The following is a 20,401-nucleotide window of genomic DNA, read 5'->3' on the forward strand; positions in this document are numbered from 1 at the left end:
ATGTGACATTTTCTGCTGATAACGGTATTCATGAATGTTGCTCAGCACTTTTATGTTGAATAATACCAATCAAGTTCATTTTACCTAATACACAGTCACACCTTTTAGCAGGCCTTGAGTTTTTTAGGGAACAACTACTGATTGTCAGAAAATATTTTCGATTGTCGTTAAATATCTTGTCTTGGTCCTGTTTTGTTTTCGAATTTAGCTTATGTACAAATAATTTATTTATTAGGATTTTAACGTCATGTTTAACACATTTTGGTTACATTCATGACAGGAACAGTAGTTACTACTTATGCCAAGTTCACACTACATGACTTTCCAAGTCGTCAGGTCGCTGTACAGTTCACACTACACGACTGGATCTCTTGTAATTGGGAGTCTTTCAAGTCGGTGTGGCTTTCACACTAACGACTGATCAGTGATAGGGGGTCACACGCTACACCATCTATCACCAACTGAAATCGCAGACGAGCTTCTCTGGTCTCCCAAACTACGTTTTGTCACGAAAACAAACGTGAGAAGTGACGAGGGGTTTTATGATACCACGTCCAAAAATGCACGTCAACAAGTAGCGAAAGATCAAAGTTTGTGTGCTGATGTGCAGCTAAAATCAAAGAGAAAAAATAAATGAATCTGAGTGGATTTGGCAACGCAACCAGCATGGATTGTTCTATAGTGAGTTGGAGGTTAATAAATATTTTTTGCAATGCAACATTGGTGTTATGTTTTGTAGAGAATGATAAGGTCAGAAATACTGTAAAACTTGTGTGTGTGCTGATGTATTCTGATATAAACTCTATTACGCCCGTCCCACCTTTTTACATCTTCTCCCCTGCGTTTCCCCTCACCCCGTATCTTGCGTTATCATTGGCTGTTCGACATAGCACTCATTGCCAGTTGTGCGACTCAGATTCATCTATTTGACATGCTAGATATCTCTCTGGTCGCCGAGCGCTCAAACACAGTCATGGACAATTTCATATTTCAATTCACCTCACTTGCATGTCTTTGACTGCATGTTTGTTGTCTTTGGACTTTGGTTGGAGGAAACTGGAGCCCCAAGAGGAAACTTATGCTGACACAGGGAGAACATGCAAACTCCACACAGAAAGGACTCCGACTGCCCTGCTGGGGAATCGAGCCTGGGCCCCTCCTGCAGTGAAGCAGCACTGCTACCCACTGTGCCACGTCGTATATTTTACGGGTTTTTATTGTTTTTAAATACATGTATTTGTTTGATTAAAAAAATGTATCTATTAAGCTAATAAACCACAAAGCCAATTTGTCATAACCTCTTTTCCTTTCTATACATTTTTACCATTTGTTTTGCAACACACTTCACCTCCTCTGATTTAAGTTGCTCTTTGAGTGATTTTTGGTCAGTCATTATTTACCAAGCCCTGCAATGGATTGGCATGATGTCCAGGATGTTCCTGCCTTGCCCAGTGTCTTCTTCCTGCGAAAAAAGGACCCATTGTGACCCTAATGCCTAGTTCACACTACATGATTTTTGCCCTGATTTTTACTCACTGACTAGTCGGCGCTAGGTTTGCCGGCTCGGGAGCAACTCGGCATTCGCTCAGCGATCCAAACTCGGCTCTCGATCGCTATGTGTAAACTGCTCAACAACTCGATCCGAGCGGCTCGCCGAACACTCGGTGACTGAAGAGAGATATCTAGCATTGTCGAATATCGAATATGGATCTGAGTTGCCCGACTGGCAATGAGTGCGGTGTTGGAACAGCCAATGAGAACACAAGACACGGGGTGAAGGGAAACGCAGGGGACGGGTTGTAAAAAGGTGGGACAGGGGCGTAATATAGTTTATATCAGAATACATCGACACACACAAGTTTTACAGTATTTCTGACCTGATCGTTCTCTACAAAAAACGTTGCATTGCATAAAAATATTTATTAACCTCCAACTCACTGTTCCTATTTTTCCTACTTGATTTTACGCTGCACATCAGAGCACAAACTTTGATCACTCGCTACTTGTTGACGTGCATTTTTGGACGTGGTATCATTAAACCTCTCGTCACTTTTCGTGTGTTTTCGTCACAAACCGTAGTTTGGAAGACCAGAGAAGCTCATCTGCGATTCCAGTTGGTGATATATGGTGTAGTGTGAACCCCCCTATCGCCGATCAGTCGTGTAGTGTGAAATACACACCGACTTGAAAGACTCCCGATTACAAGAGATCCAGTCATGTAGTGTGAACTGTACAGCGACCTGACCACTTGGAAAGTCGTATAGTGTGAACTTGGCATAACCAGGATAAAACCTTTATCCTACAAAACAAAACAAAACTTGAGGCTTTCAGACACATTTATTGATTTTGATGGTTTATTGATTATATTTACAAACACCCACATGCAAGGAATTGCTAAGCCGTCGAATGACACTACATGAACAGGGTACCATACATAGGCTACTATGTATTTGTTAGTTGTGCTACCAGTGGCGGCCTATATGAGACGCAGCTACACAACCCACTGCTACACTAATGCATACAAACCACAGCAGTTAGATAGAGAGATAGACAAGCAAGGATAGAGCAGCAAATGAACATCATTACCAACAAAAACATTAACAATAATGTAATTCTTACATCTTCTGTGTTTTTCTACCAAACCAAGGCTTCATATCACACTGTTATAAATATTTAAATGCAAAATTCCTAAATGTTCCACAATGTTCATTACTGAGATTTTGGTTCTGAGGTAATAATAAAGCAAAAACACTCTCTGCTAAACAATACTGAGCATCTGATCTATTGTAGCTATGGCAACACAACATCAAATTACTCTCTGTGCTGTATAGTAAAAATAATAATAAAAAACATCTCAGATTTCAGATTCAATTTAGTGTAAAAAATGCTCAGAAATAAATCGAGGGTATTTCTTCACTTAGCCAGTAATAAAAGACCAGAGTGTTTCCACTGAGATGTTTTTCATAAAGATTGTAGAATATTTAAATGATACATTCACGCTGTAGATGCTCAATGTTTTCTCGAGATCTGTTTCTAGCCCACGGCTCTGCTGCTGTAAGCTGGCACAGTGTGGTGTGTGTTTGTTGGCGGGCGTGGCAGATGAAGCTTAAATCCATGCAAACCGGCATGTCGAGGCAGGCGCAGATGGCAAGAGACTCAATCGGCGCAATCAATCAGCAGAGGTCAATGCATCAGCAAGTGTGGACGCAGCTCATTTTTAGTGTTTTCCTTTTTTCTGCCTGCTGTGCTCGACTGATGAGACATTTGAGGGAAAGATTCACTCTGAACAGCTTGCCTATGAATACTAACAATTATTCTGTGCTTTTTAATGATAGCTAAGATTATTTTAATGATGAACCATCTTGATTTGGACTGATCCTGATTAGACAAAGAAATTGATGATCTATATTTTAGATGATGGTTTTGCTGTTATCCATAATGCATTAAAACATTTACAGCATTTAGCAGATGCTTTTGTCCAAAGTGACTTACAATTTTGATGTATACAATGCAAGCAATTGAGTTGCTCTGGGGCCCAACAGTGGCAACCTGGCAGTTTTATATATATAGGGAAGTTGTAGCATAGCGGGTAAGGTACTGGACTAGTAATCGAAAGGTCGCTGGGTCAAGCCACACCACTGCCAGGTTGCTGCTGTTGGACCCTTAATCTGCAATTGCTAAAACAGAAAAGTATATTGTCACAGTACTGTAAGTCGCTTAGGATAAAAGTATAAAAGTGTCTGCTAAATGCAGAAAAAAAAAAAAAAAAAAAAAAAAAAAAATATATATATATATATATATATATATACATATATACAGTATATATATACAGTATATATATACACTGATCAGCCATAACATTAAAACCACCTCCTTGTTTTTACACTCACTGTCCATTTTATCAGCTCCACTTACCATATAGAAGCACTTTGTAGTTCTACAATTACTGACTGTAGTCCATCTATTTCTCTGCATGCTTTGTTAGCCCCCTTTCACACTGTTCTTCAATGGTCAGGACTCTCACAGGACCACTACAGAGCAGGTATTATTTGGGTGGTGAATCATTCTCAGCACTGCAGTGACACTGACATGGTGGTGGTGTGTTAGTGTGTGTTGTGCTGGTATGAGTGGATCAGACACAGCAGCGCTGCTGGAGTTTTTAAATAGCGTGTCCACTTACTGTCCACTCTATTAGACACTCCTACCTAGTTGGTCCACCTTGTATATGTCTTCTTGACCTTCATCAGTGGTCACAGGACGCTGCCCATGGGGCGCTGTTGGCTGGATGTTTTTGGTTGGTGGACTATTGTCAGTCCTACAGTGACAGTGAGATGTTTAAAAACTCCATCAGCGCTGCTGTGTCTTATCCACTCATACCAGCACAACACACACTAACACACCACCACCATGTCAGTGTCACTGCAGTGCTGAGAATGATCCACCACCTAAATAATACCAACTTTGTGGTGGTCCTGTGGGGGTCCTGACCATTGAAGAACAGCATAAAAGGGGGCTAACAAAGCATGGTAAGTGGTGGACAGTGAGGGTAGAAAAAAGCAGGTGGTTTTGATTTCATAGTTATATATATATATGTCTTTTTTCGCACCCGTTGTTAAATTAACACTGGTTGTTAAATTACCCTCTTAGTTTGGACAACCCTCCAAATTAGTGTTGCGCTCTAAGCTGCTGAGGATCCCTGTTTTAGCCATTGTTCCTCCCCCTACATACAGAACCACAGCCAATCCTGAGTCTGTTTAGGCGCCCGGCCAGCTGATAGCAGAGCTCAAAATCTTAGCACTGGTGGGTTAGTGTGCTTCACCACTGCACCACTTGAGCGTTGCACCAAATAATTTTTTTGATTGATATTACTAGCATGTTTTGACTGACTATGTGAGTAATAGAAAATACAGCATCAAACAATAATTTAAAATAATACATTTAAATAAACAAATATGTAAACAAAACATTTAAAAAACAATATATAAAAAATAAATAGAACAATAGCATTTGTTCCAAGGTGGATTTTTTCTTAAGCTTTAACTTTCTCAGCTTTCAGATGAGCAGCTTTGTTCACAATGTTTATTATACCCTACGCATGAACTGCAGCACTCTTTAGTACATAACAGCCACTGTACAGTTAGTTCATGTACCGAAGCCAAAGCGCTCTGAAGTGAATAAAACATATGATATGATCATTTCTTTGATATATGCTCATGCAACTGAAATCAGGACATTTCCACACACATTTCAAATCAAACGTGAGTACTGCAGTCAGTCATATACGGCGACCCCAGAGACAAGGCTTGTGAATAGTACAGTACAGTATATGCATAGTCATTGATATCAAGCCTGCAGTGATAAAATCTAAACACACAAGTAAATACATTTAAAAATCACCAGCAACTCAAAATGATTAGCACACTATCACGTTCAAGTACTTTACTGCCACTAGTGAGCAACATCAACCATACTAGTAGTTACACATCTTCAGGATTATAAATGGTAAGAGTGCATTACCATCACACTGTATTTTGAGAAACCAGAATAATATTTCTCTCAGCAGCTGGGTTCTGGGTACCATTTTAAAACTGGTCTGGGGCTAAATTACTGCCATTGTAGGTTTTAAATCAAGTTTGGTCCTAACTGGGCCATAATGATGGCCAAAAGCATTCCTTGTAGGCCAAATACATTCAATCATTTGATGTCTGTTTTACCACCACTTTGTCCTGGTCAGGGTCATGGATATGATACACTGGACAATACGTATTTATTAGGATTTTAACGTCATGTTTTACACTTTGGTTACATTACTGACAGGAACGGTAGTCACTCATTACACAAGATTCATCAGTTCACAAGTTCAATATCAAACACAGTCATGACAATTTAGTATCTCTAATTCACCTCACTTGCACGTCTTTGGACTGTGGGAGAAAACCGGAGCTCCCGGAGGAAACCCACACAGACACGGGGAGAACATGCAAACTCCACACAGAAAGGACCCGGCCCACTCCACCTGGGAGGTCGAACCCAGGACCTTCTTGCTGTGAGCCACCGTGCCACCCATTCACTGGACAAAAGGCAAGAATTACCACTGACAGGTTGCCAGTCCATCACAGGGAAGACACACACATGCACACACACACACACACACACACACACTCAGGGCAAGTTATAGTAGCTCCACTTGGCCTGACTGAATGTCTTTGGACTGTGGATGAAAACAGGAGCACCTGACAAGAGAACATGCAAAAGGACCCTGGCTGCTTGGCCACGGAATCAAACCCTTGCATTGAGCTGACAGTGCTACCACTTGCGCCACTGTGCCACCACACACTCCAAAAATAAACACCAAAAATGCCTCTGTTAATAATCATGACATGACTGGCTATGGTTGTCTGGATGGGATGGCTGAGACCACAGGATGGATTGGCATCCTGCCTGGGGTGTGTTACTGCACTGTGCCCAGTGATTCTAGGGAAACCAGACCCACTGTGACTCTTACCAGGATAAAGCAGTGGTAAGACATGAATATGAAATAAGGATTTTACAGCTAAAATCTGATGATTTTTTAAACATTAAAGAGCGTTTAAGTTGGGACAGCGTTCTTATTATTGTTTCAGTTACCATTGTTGTGCTGTGGGGTTTGTTTTCATGCTTCATAGGATTTTGATTCGATCTTTTGGCCACCAGAGCATACAGGGGGGTGCTGATACAAACCTAATAGAACGAAACTCCAGCAGCAGCTTTTATTTTAGATAAGCACACAAATATAGGTATACAATATCTGCTTTCTTTAATAATTATAGAGTAAGCTTGATATTTGGGGTGAGCTGTATGGTATGGATTATATTATTTTTATAATGTGACACAATGAATTCTATTCATCATGGACTTGGACTAGACAACATCTATTCACTTTTAGTTCATGTCTATCTGCCTATCTAGCTCGGTCAAATGTAGAAGCTTAATTCTAGAAATCTATTTTAATATACTGTATATATTTATGTAAATGACTCATTTGTACAATAATGTATGTTGATAAATGCAGGGAGAAAAACGTAACAATCATGGAAGTCACATGATGAGCGACGCATAGCCAATGGGGACAAGACCCTCTTTGTCACCTTGCCGACAGCGAATCCAGTCTTGATCCACACCCCCCAGCAGTAGGAGCTCCTCTCCTTTTTTGAAGCTCAGCTCCACGCCCGTGCCGGTGTGGTTACAGAGGGTTCGGACAGCCCTGCAAGACCAGCCACATAATGGCATTAGACACCAAACTATAAAATGTTTAATATACACCCAGATCGGTTTTGCACGTACACAAAACAATCGGTTTCACATATACAGCACCTCTCTGTCGAATCCATACATCTGTGTTCTGCTTGTTGGTTAAGCTTTAGCTCGCAAGCAGCACACAGCTTCCACATTTTTACCAACACCAGACTACGAGAACACGATACCTGTATTATAACCGGCTTCTTAAACAGTAACTCATTGTGCCACTTTTTATTAAGACGTCCCCTACAACTGATTTCCAATACAACATAAAGACCTATTTGTTTTCACAGCTTTTTCACAGCCCAATCTAGTCGTATCCAATTACCCAATTACATTACACTTCCTCTACTGATACTGACCACCACTCCTGATTGAGGAGAGCGAGAGCCCCCTCCGGCACGTGTGCAGTAGCCTACTGCATCTTTTCATCTGCACAAGGCGAGTTCATATGTGGAGTGTATGGAGAGCCACACCCTGATCAACACATTATTCCTCGACTCAATCAGCCAACAGAGGTCGTAATTGCATCAGTTATGAGGTCCCTGATCCAGCTCCCACCCTGTATGAACAACAAGCCAATCGTTGTTCATGTAGCCGCCCAGCCCAGCTGGATAGCAGAGCTGAGTTTCGAACTGACGAGTTAAAAATGTCAGCTCTGGTGTGCTAGTGTGTTTTACCTCTGCGCCACTTGATGGGCTCAGGCTTTTGGGTTTTAGCCTAGATTTATTTACATTAATGTATTGATTCTGCTATATATCTGATATATCCTGACTGGTTCTTTACTCATACTGGTTTTGCATCTACTGTTTTTCAATGTTTCCAATGCTGTCACTTTGTCAACAATAAAACAATATAAACTATAAATATGTCCCAAATTGTCTGCTATTTTATCTACATCCACAAGCACTTGATATCCAAGCAAAACTGTGTAGAACACGCAAAAGCTTTCATAAACTCTACCAGCTAAAGCCCCTCACTGCCTATTATCATTATTATACTTTTCTTAGTTTTATTATATGATGCCTATTGTTATAAATTATCATAATTCAATCAGAAATCATAAAACAAACAAATAAAGGCTTTACCTCAGAGGCTTTGGCGTGTCTTCAGTTTCTTTGCTTCCTTCATTCTTTTCTTTCTCCCTTTCTTCATTCCTTCCTGGCTCAATTTGCTCAGGCAGAAAGGTTCGACCTGGACTTGTTAGGTTGGACAGAGCTGTTATACCAGGAGACAGCCATTGTGAGGGACGCCTGAGAGATTCAGTGAGAAAAAAGATTTTGTAAGTGTGCAGCCTAAAAAAAGCTAGACAGGGTATTATTACTGAAAAAAAAGTTTGTTTATTTATACATTCATTCATTTACTGTCTGTTTAACCACCACTTTATCCTGATCAGGGTTGGGGTGGATGAAATTATTTGGCCAAATACAAGAAACACCTTGGACAGAAAACCTACGGAAACACAGGGAGAACACGAACCCTGGCCGCCCAGCCAGGCAATCAAACCCAGGCCCTTCCTGCTGTGAGTTCATTTCTGGTACAAATCAATATTGCATAGAGTAAACATATTGCAAATATTGCAAAGAGAAAGAAAATGAATTGACAGTGCTATTTATTAGGATTTTAACGTCATGTTTTACACTTTGGTTACATTCATGACACAACAGATAGTTACTGGTTACACAAAATTCATCAGTTCAAGTGTATTGTCAAACACACATGGACGATTTTGTATCTGATTCACCTCACTTGCACGTCTTAGGACTATGGGACGAAACCGGACCTCTTGGAAGAAACCCACACAGACATTGGGAGAACATGCAAACTCCACACAGAAAGAACCTGGACCACTCTCGAATCCAGGACCTTCTTGCAAATTTCTCAAAGTTATCAAGTAGAGGTTAAATATTGTGTGAAGGAACTGACATAATGCAAGTAACATTGATGGGTTGCACTGTCAGAGGGTCCTTTCTGTGTGGAGTTTGCATGTTCTCCCTGTGTCTGTGTGGGTTTCCTTCAGGAGCTCCGGTTTCCTCCCAAAGTCCAAAGACATTCAGTCAGGTCAACTGGAGCTACTATCATTTGCCTTACTATAAAATACTAAATTTTATAATAAAAGTGTGTGTGTGTGTCTTTGACCTGTAATGGTGACCTGTCCTGCCAAATGAATCAGACCCACTGCAACCCTGACCAGGATAAAGCAGTGGTAAAACAATGAAAAAATATTGAATGAATCAGATTTTTATGCATCATGTTATGCATCAAGCTCACCGTTTCGTTGGTGGGTTACTTGGGCTTTTGGATGCTCCAAACAGTCGGCCCAAACCCCAAGGAACAATTTCATCAGCTGACAGAGGCTCCTGATCTGGACACTTCTGGCCTTCTGAACTGGCATATGTGTTGAGATCCGGAACTGCTTCACCCTTTTCCACCTCTGAGGAACCAGAGGATATGAAACCGCTCCAGTTCTGTCCTAAACGCTCACCCCAGCGCATCATGGCCCCCCATCCTTGCTGAAGAGCCTGACCTGCCTGCTGGCCGAGGATATTCCCACTCCAAACACTAGGAGGTGCTATTATCTCCTTCTCCTGTAGCCACTGCAGCTGTGGGCTTGTCTGGCCTTTGCTGCTTGCCGGTACGGATCTGCAGTAGGTGGGGCCTGGATCGAGCGACTTTGTCAATGAATCATGACCGTCTGCTTTTAGAGCCGCGCTGTCGAGCCCGTGCACAGAAACGCTCTTCAGATGCTGCCCGCTGCTCTGTGGAAGACCTGAGCAGGAGAAGTGTGGGCTACGGCTGGGAGGGGTGAGCTCGGGGCACAGGGGGTCGAGATGGTGGTGCTGGAACAGCAGGTCGAGATTAAATGTCAGGAGAGAGAGAGGCTGGAGCATGAGGAGGAGCTCATCGAACAGAGGCTGGCAAGAAGTGTCTGAAAGGCGCATGAAGGATGTGGGCCAGTAATAGGTTTCCAACACATCTGAAAGAGGAAGGAAGAACAGATAGTGAGGGAAAGAGACAAATGGACCAAAAGCCCAACTGCAACCCCTTGGTTTTAAATTTTCTGCATTAATTATTTATGTGATCTAGTCATCACTGTACAGCCTAATTTGTAAATTAAATATAATCATAGGTATGTATGTATAGGAACGATTTTAGATCACACCCCCTGTGGATAAGAAGGGCCACTGTATTTGTATAAACAGAAATGATATTATATCACACATCTCATGAAATTTCTTAGGAAACAAAGCCATTTACCTCCTTACCATTATAGCAATATATACACCAACTAGAGGGTAGTGGGTTTGAATCTCAGCACTGCATTGAAGCCATTGTTTTGCCCTTGTGCAAGGCCCCTAACCCTCTCGACTCCAGGGGTGCCACACAATGGAAAAAGCATTCGACTGTATATCTGTGTTTGTATATATATTACTAACTTTGTACATACACTGATCAGCCATAACATTAAAACCACCTCCTTGTTTCTACACTCACTGTCCCTTTTATCAGCTCCACTTACTATATAGAAGCACTTTGTAGTTCTACAATTACTGACTGTAGTCCATCTGTTTCTCTGCATGCTTTGTTAGCCCCCTTTCATGCTGTTCTTCAATGGTCAGGACCCTCACAGGACCACCACAGAGCAGGTATTATTTAGGTGGTGGATCATTCTCAGCACTGCAGTGACACTGACATGGTGGTAGTGTGTTAGTGTGTGTTGTGCTGGTATGAGTGGATCAGACACAGCAGCACTGCTGGAGTTTTTAAACACCTCACTGTCACTGCTGGACTGAGACTAGTCCACCAACCAAAAATATCCAGACAACAGCCCCCCGTGGGCAGCGTCCTGTGACCACTGATGAAGGTCTAGAAGATGACCGACTCAAACAGCAGCAATAGATGAGCGATCGTCTCTGACTTTACATCTACAAGGTGGACCAACTAGGAAGGACTGTCTAATAGAGTGGACAGTGAGTGGACAGTGAGTGGACACGGTATTTATAACCTCCAGCAGCACTGCTGTGTCTGATCCACTCATACCAGCACAACACACACTAACACACCACCACCATGTCAGTGTCACTGCAGTGTTGAGAATGACCCACCACCCAAATAATACCCGCTCTGTGAATGTCCTGACCATTGAAGAACAGAGTGAAAGCAGGTTAGAAAAGTATGTAGAAAAACAGATGGACTACAGTCAGTAATTGTAGAACTACAAAGTGCTTCTATATGGTAAGTGGAGCTAATAAAATGGACAGTGTGTTTAGAAACAAGAAGGTGGTATATATATATATATATATATATATACTGTATATATACAGGGGTTGGACAAAATAACTGAAACACCTGGTTTTAGACCACACTAATTTATTAGTATGGTGTAGGGCCTCCTTTTGCGGCCAATACAGCATCAGTTCGTCTTGGAAATAACATATACAAGTCCTGCACAGTGGTCAGAGGGATTTTAAGCCATTCTTCTTGCAGGATAGTGGCCAGGTCACTACGTGATGCTGGTGGAGGAAAACGTTTCCTGACTCGCTTCTCCAAAACACCCCAAAGTGGCTCAATAATATTTAGATCTGGTGACTGTGCAGGCCATGGGAGATGTTCAACTTCACTTTCATGTTCATCAAACCAATCTTTCACCAGTCTTGCTGTGTGTATTGGTGCATTGTCATCCTGATACACGGCACCGCCATTGGATGCACATGGTCCTCCAGAATGGTTCGGTAGTCCTTGGCAGTGACGCGCCCATCTAGCACAAGTATTGGGCCAAGGGAATGCCATGATATGGCAGCCCAAACCATCACTGATCCACCCCCATGCTTCACTCTGGGCATGCAACAGTCTGGGTGGTACGCTTCTTTGGGGCTTCTCCATGCCGTAACTCTCCCGGATGTGGGGAAAACAGTAAAGATGGACTCATCAGAGAACAATACATGTTTCACATTGTCCACAGCCCAAGATTTGCGCTCCTTGCACCATTGAAACCGACGTTTGGCATCGGCACGAGTGACCAAAGGTTTGGCTATAGCAGCCCGGCCGTGTATATCGACCCTGTGGAGCTCCCGACGAACAGTTCTGGTGGAAACAGGAGAGTCGAGGTGCACATTTAATTCTGCCGTGATTTGGGCAGCCGTGGTTTTATGTTTTTTGGATACAATCCGGGTTAGCACCCGAACATCCCTTTCAGACAGCTTCCTCTTGCGTCCACAGTTAATCCTGTTGGATGTGGTTTGTCCTTCTTGGTGGTATGCTGACATTACCCTGGATACCGTGGCTCTTGATACATCACAAAGACTTGCTGTCTTGGTCACAGATGCGCCAGCAAGACGTGCACCAACAATTTGTCCTCTTTTGAACTCTGGTATGTCACCCATAATGTTGTGTGCATTGCAATATTTTGAGCAAAACTGTGCTCTTACCCTGCTAATTGAACCTTCACACTCTGCTCTTACTGGTGCAATGTGCAATTAATGAAGATTGGCCACCAGATTGGTCCAATTTAGCCATGAAACCTCCCACACTAAAATGACAGGTGTTTCAGTTATTTTGTCCAACCCCTGTATATATAACTAAAGATTATTAAGTTTAAGATTAAGATACCCTAGATTATCAATCTTATTAAAAATAACTACTAATTCTAATTTTAAAGAAAAAATAAAGTTATGATAATTTTAGGCCCCCTGTCATATGGTGCCATATGGTGCCATATAACATGTATGTTTACAGTTATGTGTCCACAATGTGATGGGACAAAGAATTCACTTTATATACACTTTAAATAGACTGTGCACTAGCTGCATTGCACCCATGAGTAACCTTGCCAGGGTTATAGTCACTACAGAGTAAAGCAATTGGGTGACATTAACAAATACAACGTGATATTTTAATGACCATTTAAAAGCAAAAAGCAAAAATGAACAGGTAGCTACTTATACTCACCATGGCGGGTCTGCAAATGTAAAAGCCAGTAATCAAGGCGCTTGATACTGGAAAAGAGAGACAAAAAGATCAAAACTCAAATCAGATGAAATAAGATTCCGGAGAAAACAGTTTCAATGAACAGGTCAGCAGAACTAGCCAAGGAGAAAAACTGCTGTGTAACTTAAGTGCTTACTTGAGGAGGCCGAACAGGAAGGCATTGAACCTGTGTCGGCTCTGCTTAAGCTGAGGAAGTGCAGCTACTTTAGTCTGCAGACTGTACAAAGCCTGGGTGATGGGGCCTGCAGAACCGGCAGAAAAAGAGAGCAAGTGAGGTGTAAACAAGACACATTAAAAGAAGTTAGACCATATAACGGCTTCACGACTGCATAATACATTCATCACACTATAAGAAAGAGGAGAAAGTGTTGGTGAGAATGATGCAGCGGGAGGAATATGGAGCATGTCAGATGGATGATTCAACACTGCAGGGATTCTGAAAGCCAGGAAAACACCCAAATGAGTGTGTGAACAAAGAAAGAGAGAAATAAAAAGCCGGGGGAAATGAGTATTTATACTAAAACAAAGTTAATTAGTTAAAACTGTAAATATTGGGCACTCGGATGACACGTGCTAGTCGCAAAACCGAATCTCAGCAGAGCCACCGACCTGCCCGGGTGTTCACACAAATACAATTGGCCATGCCTGACACCTAGGGTGGGTCTTCATACACAATTTGGCTATGTGTGGGAACCCAACACTGGCAGGTGATAAGAAGTGGTCACAGGCTGGACACATGTTGGAGGGGGCGTGTGGTCATCCGGCTCTTTTTGATCAGATCAGGGTTGTGCAAGCTGCAGCGGATTCACAACTGGAAACTGAAAAACTTGTTTCCTTCACGACTGCATAAAAAATATAACACACTGGCCGCTCAGGTGGCGCAGCGGTAAAGTACGCCAGCACACCAGAGTTGGGGTTTCGAATACATCGTATCGAATCTCAGCTCTGCCTTTCCGACTGGGCTGGGCGGCAGCATGAACAATGATTGGCTGTTGTTCAGGGTTAGAGGGTAAAAAAGTCAGCTCATAGGTCCTCATAACTGGTGCAACTGCGGCCCCTGCTGGCTGACTGATGGTGCCTGCGCAGGGCTGAGGAATAATGCTGATGGGGGTGTGGCCCTCCGTACACAGTGCTCGTCATTGTATGAACTCAGCTCGTGCAGGTGAAAAATGCAGTCTGTACTGACTGTACGTGCCGGAGGGGGCGTATGTCAGTTGAGAGGCGTCCTCAGTCAGCGGTGAAGGGTCGAATCAGTATAGAGGACGCAATCAGGGTAATTGGACACGACTAGATTAGGGGAGAAAAATTGGGGGAAAAAGTAGGGAAAATTGAAAAAGAAAACATATACTGTATATAACACACTTTAAGAAAGAGGAGAAAGTGTTGGTGAGAATGATGCAGCAGGAGGAATATGGAGCATGACAGATGGATGATTCAACACTGCAGGGATTCTGTACACCAGGAAAACACCCAAGTGAGTGTGTGAACAAAGACATGGTAAAATATGGAGCCAGAAGCGGAAAAAAAAAATCTCATTTTAAATTTAAAAGTAATACCTAGTTTGGTCGAGGCCTGAACCAACCCCCAGGGTGAATTTGGCCTCCTGCCTGCGATGACGTCACTTTGATGCGGCTTGAGTCCGTCACAAAGCAGATTGTACACGGCTGGGCAGAGGCACTGCAACACCAGCCGACCCAGGGTCGGGTTTACGCTGCTGTCTCCTGAGAGAGCCTGTTCAGAAAGGAAAGTAGAGAAGAAAATGAGGTGATGTAGTGCAGGGTCAAAGAAAGAAAGAAACAAGCAGGAAATTAAACAGAAGAGAAAATGATGGAAACAAAGATTTAGCAGGACGTGGGAGTTTCCAATAATCTGAAGCCAGATGTGGCTCGTGCCGTTTCAGCACAGTCACACAAGATCATTGTATTACAACATCCGATACCAATGATGGCAACAGAATCTTCCCAATGTCTTTCCTATTGTAAAAAAAGAAAAGAAACAACTACTATCCATGTAATTCGGAGTTCAGAGTTATTCATTGCTGGGACAAAGAGCCATGGATTCACCATTTTTCACTGTCCTAAGTGCCTTCCTTTTACACTGATCAGCCATAATATTAAAACCACTTCCTTGTTTCTACACTCACTGTCCATTTTATCAGCTCCACTTACCATAGAGAAGCACGTTGTAGTTCTACAATTACTGACTGTAGTCCATATGTTTCCCGGCATGCTTTTTTAACCTGCTTTCACCCTGTTCTTCAGTGGTCAGGACCCCCACAGGACCACCACAGAGCAGGTATTATTTAGGTGATGAATCATTCTCAGTACTGCAGTGACACTGACATGGTGGTGGTGTGTTAGTGTGTGTTGTGCTGGTATGAGTGGATCAGACACAGCAGCGCTGCTGGAGTTTTTAAATACAGTGTCCACTCACTGTCCACTCTATTAGACACGCCTACCTAGTTGGTCCACCTTGTAGATGTAAAGTCAGAGACGATCGCTCATCTATTGCTGCTGTTTGAGTCGGTCATCTTCTAGACCTTCATCAGTGGTCACAGGACGCTACCCACGGGGTGCTGTTGTCTGGATATTTTTGGTTGGTGGACTAGTCTCAGTCCAGCAGTGACAGTGAGATGTTTAAAAACTCCAGCAGCGCTGCTGTGTCTGATCCACTCATACCAGCACAACACACACTAACACACCACCACCATGTCAGTGTCACTGCAGTACTGAGAATGATCCACCACCCAAATAATACCTGCTCTGTGGTGGTCCTGTGGTGGTCCTGACCATTGAAGAACAGGGTGAAAGCAGGCTAAAAAAGCATGCAGAGAAACAGATGGACTACAGTCAGTAATTGTAGAACTACAAAGTGCTTCTATAAGGTAAGTGAAACTGATAAAAAGGATATTAAGTGTAGAAACAAGGAGGTGGTTTTAATGTTACGGCTGATCAGTGTATGTATTAATTCATCTTCAGCAGTGGCTTTATCCTGATCAGGTCCTATTTTGGAAGACAGAAATACATCCTGGACAGCGTGATAATCTATCACAAGGCACCACACACTTACGTTTACATTTCTGGCATTTAGCAGACAGCTTTATCCAAAGCGACTTACAGCACTGTGATAGTATTAGTATTAGTATCTAAGCAATTGAGGATTAAGAGCCTTGCTAAAGAGCCCAACAGTGGCAACCTGGCAGTGGTGAGGCTTGAACCAGCAGCCTTTCAATTACTTGCTTATTTACAAATGACTTACACTTAAGAACAAGTTACTTCTAACATGTTATTGGGATGTGTGAGTTAGCAGGAGTAGCTACTCGTAAGGTCCAGGTGACTGTCAGTTAATCATCTGCGCCTCCATGCCCCCTTTCTGCAGGCCATTAATGGCAAGGTAGAAGAGCATAATCCTGTAACCATGCCCAGCCAACAATCTCCCCAGCAGATGTCGGATTACAGTATTGTGTTTAGTCTTAAGAGTTGAACCCACCTTCTGCACAAGAGTCCTGGAGGAGCTGAACTGAGCCAAAATGGCTTCCACTGCCACACTAACGGCACTAACAAGAGCTGGAAGACAAAACCAAATAAACATTCACGTTAACTAACAGGTCTAATATTGTGACTAATAGGTTGTGTGTTTTTGTGTACTGTTTACCTTTTTTCTCCTGTAGGCAAAGAGACGGCAGGACGTCACCTCGCAGTCGGGGGCTCACACCATCGCCCATCCAGGCCCCCGCTTTTGCTGCAGAACCAGCAAACGACAAACTACGGACGGCTGTCAGAAGGACACATGAAGAATTCAATGATCTATCCAAACACTAAACTTCAGTTATTAGTGTTTACTACAGTGCAGCTGGGATCATTACTGAGGTTATAAGATCTGTACTGAATAACATTCATGTTTAGGTAACTGCAACAGTTTAACAAGGTACATGTGATTGCTGTTAGTACTTATGTATGAAAGGGATTTGAGATGCAAGTCAGTTAACCTGAAAACACCTAAACACACAGATCATGCATAAAAAATAAATGCATCATTTAAACTGCATGCTTAAACACTAATAAGAAAATGGAAAACACTGCATACATTAATAGCACTGAAGAAATATAAATAAATAAATAAATAAATAATGTTGTTAGTAGGGTGTAACAATACATCATGGTGTGATCCATTGCAATACAAAAATGTGATTTTTGCACAACAACGACTTTGATGGTTTAGGATGTTTCAGTGTTGTTGCTTTGACAATGACTTCTTCACTGTGCTGAAACAATCAAAATCGCTGTATTTGTGACTACAGCAGCAACACTGTGGGTGAATTAGCAACATGTTTAAATATTATGTCAAACTCAGCTATAAATGTAGTTCTTATTAAGTTATATTATAATTAGGGCTGCAGCGATTGGTCGACCTATGAATGTTTCCATTCATATAAGCGTTCATATGATTCCCTCAGCACTACTTGCTGTGTGCGTGACCTCAGTCGTATTTGGTCCAGTCACTGGCTGCCGGCATTAAGCGCAGTCCTAAAAAATGCCGTCTGCAGCAGTCAGAAGCCGATTGTAGAGAACTTTCAAAGAAAAGCTCAATGTTTTCCAAGACCCAAATCATTCAAAGTTTGGGAATACTTAAAACACAAAACAAAAATGTTGTTTGTACACTGTTTGTACCACAGCAGCACTAGCGCGATGTTGCACATCTATATTTTTTCATTATGCTTCTTAATCACAGAGATCCTAGAATACCATATTTCTTAAGTTTCGTAAGTTCAGACGCGGCAAAACTTTTAGTTCTATATAGTTTTATTAAGCTTCTTAATTGCGGAGATCTTGGAATACTGTATTTCTTAGCGAGTTCAGTTAGACCGCCGCGCACTTTGCTGCGTTGGGCTCGTGATTTTTGCGGCCGCAACGCTCAAAGCGCAAAACGCTTCACATGTGAAACACTTACCACTTTGTTTACATCGCTTAGAATGTGAAGTAAGTTTTGAGTGAATGTGTAGGTTAGAATCTGGGCTCATTCTGTCGTCACTGTACGTTGGACTTAATGAGACATGCCCCCCTATATTTTATTTCTGCTATAAGTTTAAGCACTTTGCTTTGTGTACGGAGCGCCATAAACACGTGTTGCACTTTGGTTTTAATCACTTGAGAATTTGATAATATGGACATAAACCCTCTTGACATTTAGTTTTGTGCCATATTATTATGCCATATAGTTTGTTGTTAAAATAAAAGAAGCTTAAATGAGATTCAGAATAAAATCTTTTGGAGGAAAATTAATCGTTTAGATTAATCGACTAATCGATAAAAATAATCAATAGATTAATCGATAGAAAATAGTCGTTAGTGGCAGCCCTAATTATAATATCCCATCAATGCTAATGCTGGGTTGGAATATCATTGGTGCTGTCGGCCTGACAGGCGTCTACACAGACATTATCGGCTTTGTCAGTAGGGGGGAAAGTCAAAGCCCTTGATGGATTGGAGCCCTGGTGTTCTGTGCAGACAGTTTGCCAATGTGTCTTAACTGGTTTATAGGTCCAGATAGTCACAGAGGTTACAGACCCCCTCATGCACATGGACAGTAAATCCATGCAGACCTATGATTACTAGCCCAGTACTACTACTAAGCCCTTACCACCGCTTTATCCTGGTCAGGGTCCCCCCTTAGACATAACCAATAATTTTTTTCTATTTATTTATGCATTTTCTCTCCATATTTCTTAACTTGATTTAACGTAGTCAATCTGTCTTCCCTGATTGCGTTCGAAGAGCATATATTGCTGCTCACGCGCCCTCTGACGGACCCATTCTTTTATGCCCGTGCTTCTGCACAGGCACCTGGTCTGGTCTGCTAACCAGGGTCCTTGCACAGCGTTTGACCCCACCCACTTGATTTGTACTTCCCCACACAACTGCTGCAGGCACTGCCTATTGTGCCCGCTAGATGGTGCCCAGCTGAGATTAGAACCAGGGTGTTCAGATTCTTGGCTTGGGATGTCTGCATCTCAGGATTTTAAAAGGATTTAAATTATGGATCGGCAACAGACTAGCTAATTTACTGCTGTGCCACCTAAGCGGCACTGGTCATTATTTATAAGTCATAATTTGTTTCAGATGGTTTTGAGCGTAAACAATCATACAAACAATCATAAACTCAGTACTATGAATCAAAACAAACCAAGTGAGAGCCAAGTGTATTGTTACACCCTTAATTGTCAGAAAAATGTACATACGCACTATATACTGTCACAAAACAATCACAATAACATTAACTAGAATTTGTTTTATGATGTTGACAATTAATTTCTGAAGTAGACTGTTTGGATGATCATGCACTTCATGCAACCAAATCTCAACCTAAACATTTATAAGAACACAAATAATTGTGTTCAAGAACAAATGGACATTAAAAGTTAACAATACAAAGAAAATAATGCTCAGAGATGACAGACAGACAAATGAGAGTAATAAAGAGAAATGAGGAAGATGTACGGATCTCTTACTTAGAGCGAGCGGTGAGGCACTCTGCTTAGAGTGGAGTTTGGGGGCCAGTGGCTCCCTCAGAGGAGCTGGAGCTCGGGGGGTGTATAGGTTAGGGTAGTAAAGCGGGGCAGCAAGAGCGGGGAGCGTGTGACTGCGTGGAAAAAGGGGCGAAAAAAGACAGGACATGCTGGCCCCTGGAGCAGGAGGCCCGGCCCTATGGGGAGGTGAAATTGCCCCTACGGGAGACAAGCGAGGTGGGGCTCCTTTATGCATGGGGCAATTTTTGGGGTGATAGAGGTAGAAGCTGGGAAAGGAAAAAAATTGGGATCGGTCCTCCATGGTTTTCTGGTTGAATAGTGAATCACTAACTGTGAGTGGAATGCTGGTCTTATCAGAGCCAAAATCAAACTGGGAATTATCATCTATCATGGTTTCGTTTGGATCAATCTGTTTGCTGAGCTTTTTTGCATTCATATATCTAATAATGTCAATGTTTTTGTATGGGGTGACGTTACCCTCCACGTATGTGCTGTCAACATCATTGAAGGTTTTCCTGCTTTCATCATCACAGTAGATTGAATCTACACTACTCTTTGAATCATAGAGTGACCCGTAGTTCCTAATAAAGTCATTTTTGTAGTTTGTGA

At 42.2% G+C, this 20,401-nt stretch overlaps 1 protein-coding gene across 1 annotated transcript in view; it reads right to left on the reverse strand.

Annotated features, from left to right (window-relative positions):
* Positions 1 to 4,923: 4,923 nt before the first annotated feature.
* Positions 4,924 to 20,401, reverse strand: part of rusc1 (RUN and SH3 domain containing 1) — a 31,722-nt gene continuing 16,244 nt past the window's right edge. The window contains exons 2-9 of the mRNA XM_062991736.1: positions 16,921 to 17,040; positions 16,756 to 16,832; positions 14,823 to 14,997; positions 13,403 to 13,508; positions 13,228 to 13,274; positions 9,550 to 10,255; positions 8,367 to 8,531; positions 4,924 to 7,243 (exon numbers count right to left, since the gene is read on the reverse strand). Of these exons, the coding sequence (XP_062847806.1) occupies positions 7,078 to 7,243; positions 8,367 to 8,531; positions 9,550 to 10,255; positions 13,228 to 13,274; positions 13,403 to 13,508; positions 14,823 to 14,997; positions 16,756 to 16,832; positions 16,921 to 17,040 (1,562 nt within the window). The 3' untranslated portion in view covers positions 4,924 to 7,077. The remainder of the gene's footprint in view (positions 7,244 to 8,366; positions 8,532 to 9,549; positions 10,256 to 13,227; positions 13,275 to 13,402; positions 13,509 to 14,822; positions 14,998 to 16,755; positions 16,833 to 16,920; positions 17,041 to 20,401) is intronic.

The sequence above is a fragment of the Trichomycterus rosablanca genome, chromosome 3 (assembly GCF_030014385.1).
Source record: "Trichomycterus rosablanca isolate fTriRos1 chromosome 3, fTriRos1.hap1, whole genome shotgun sequence".
Taxonomy (NCBI): domain Eukaryota; kingdom Metazoa; phylum Chordata; class Actinopteri; order Siluriformes; family Trichomycteridae; genus Trichomycterus; species Trichomycterus rosablanca.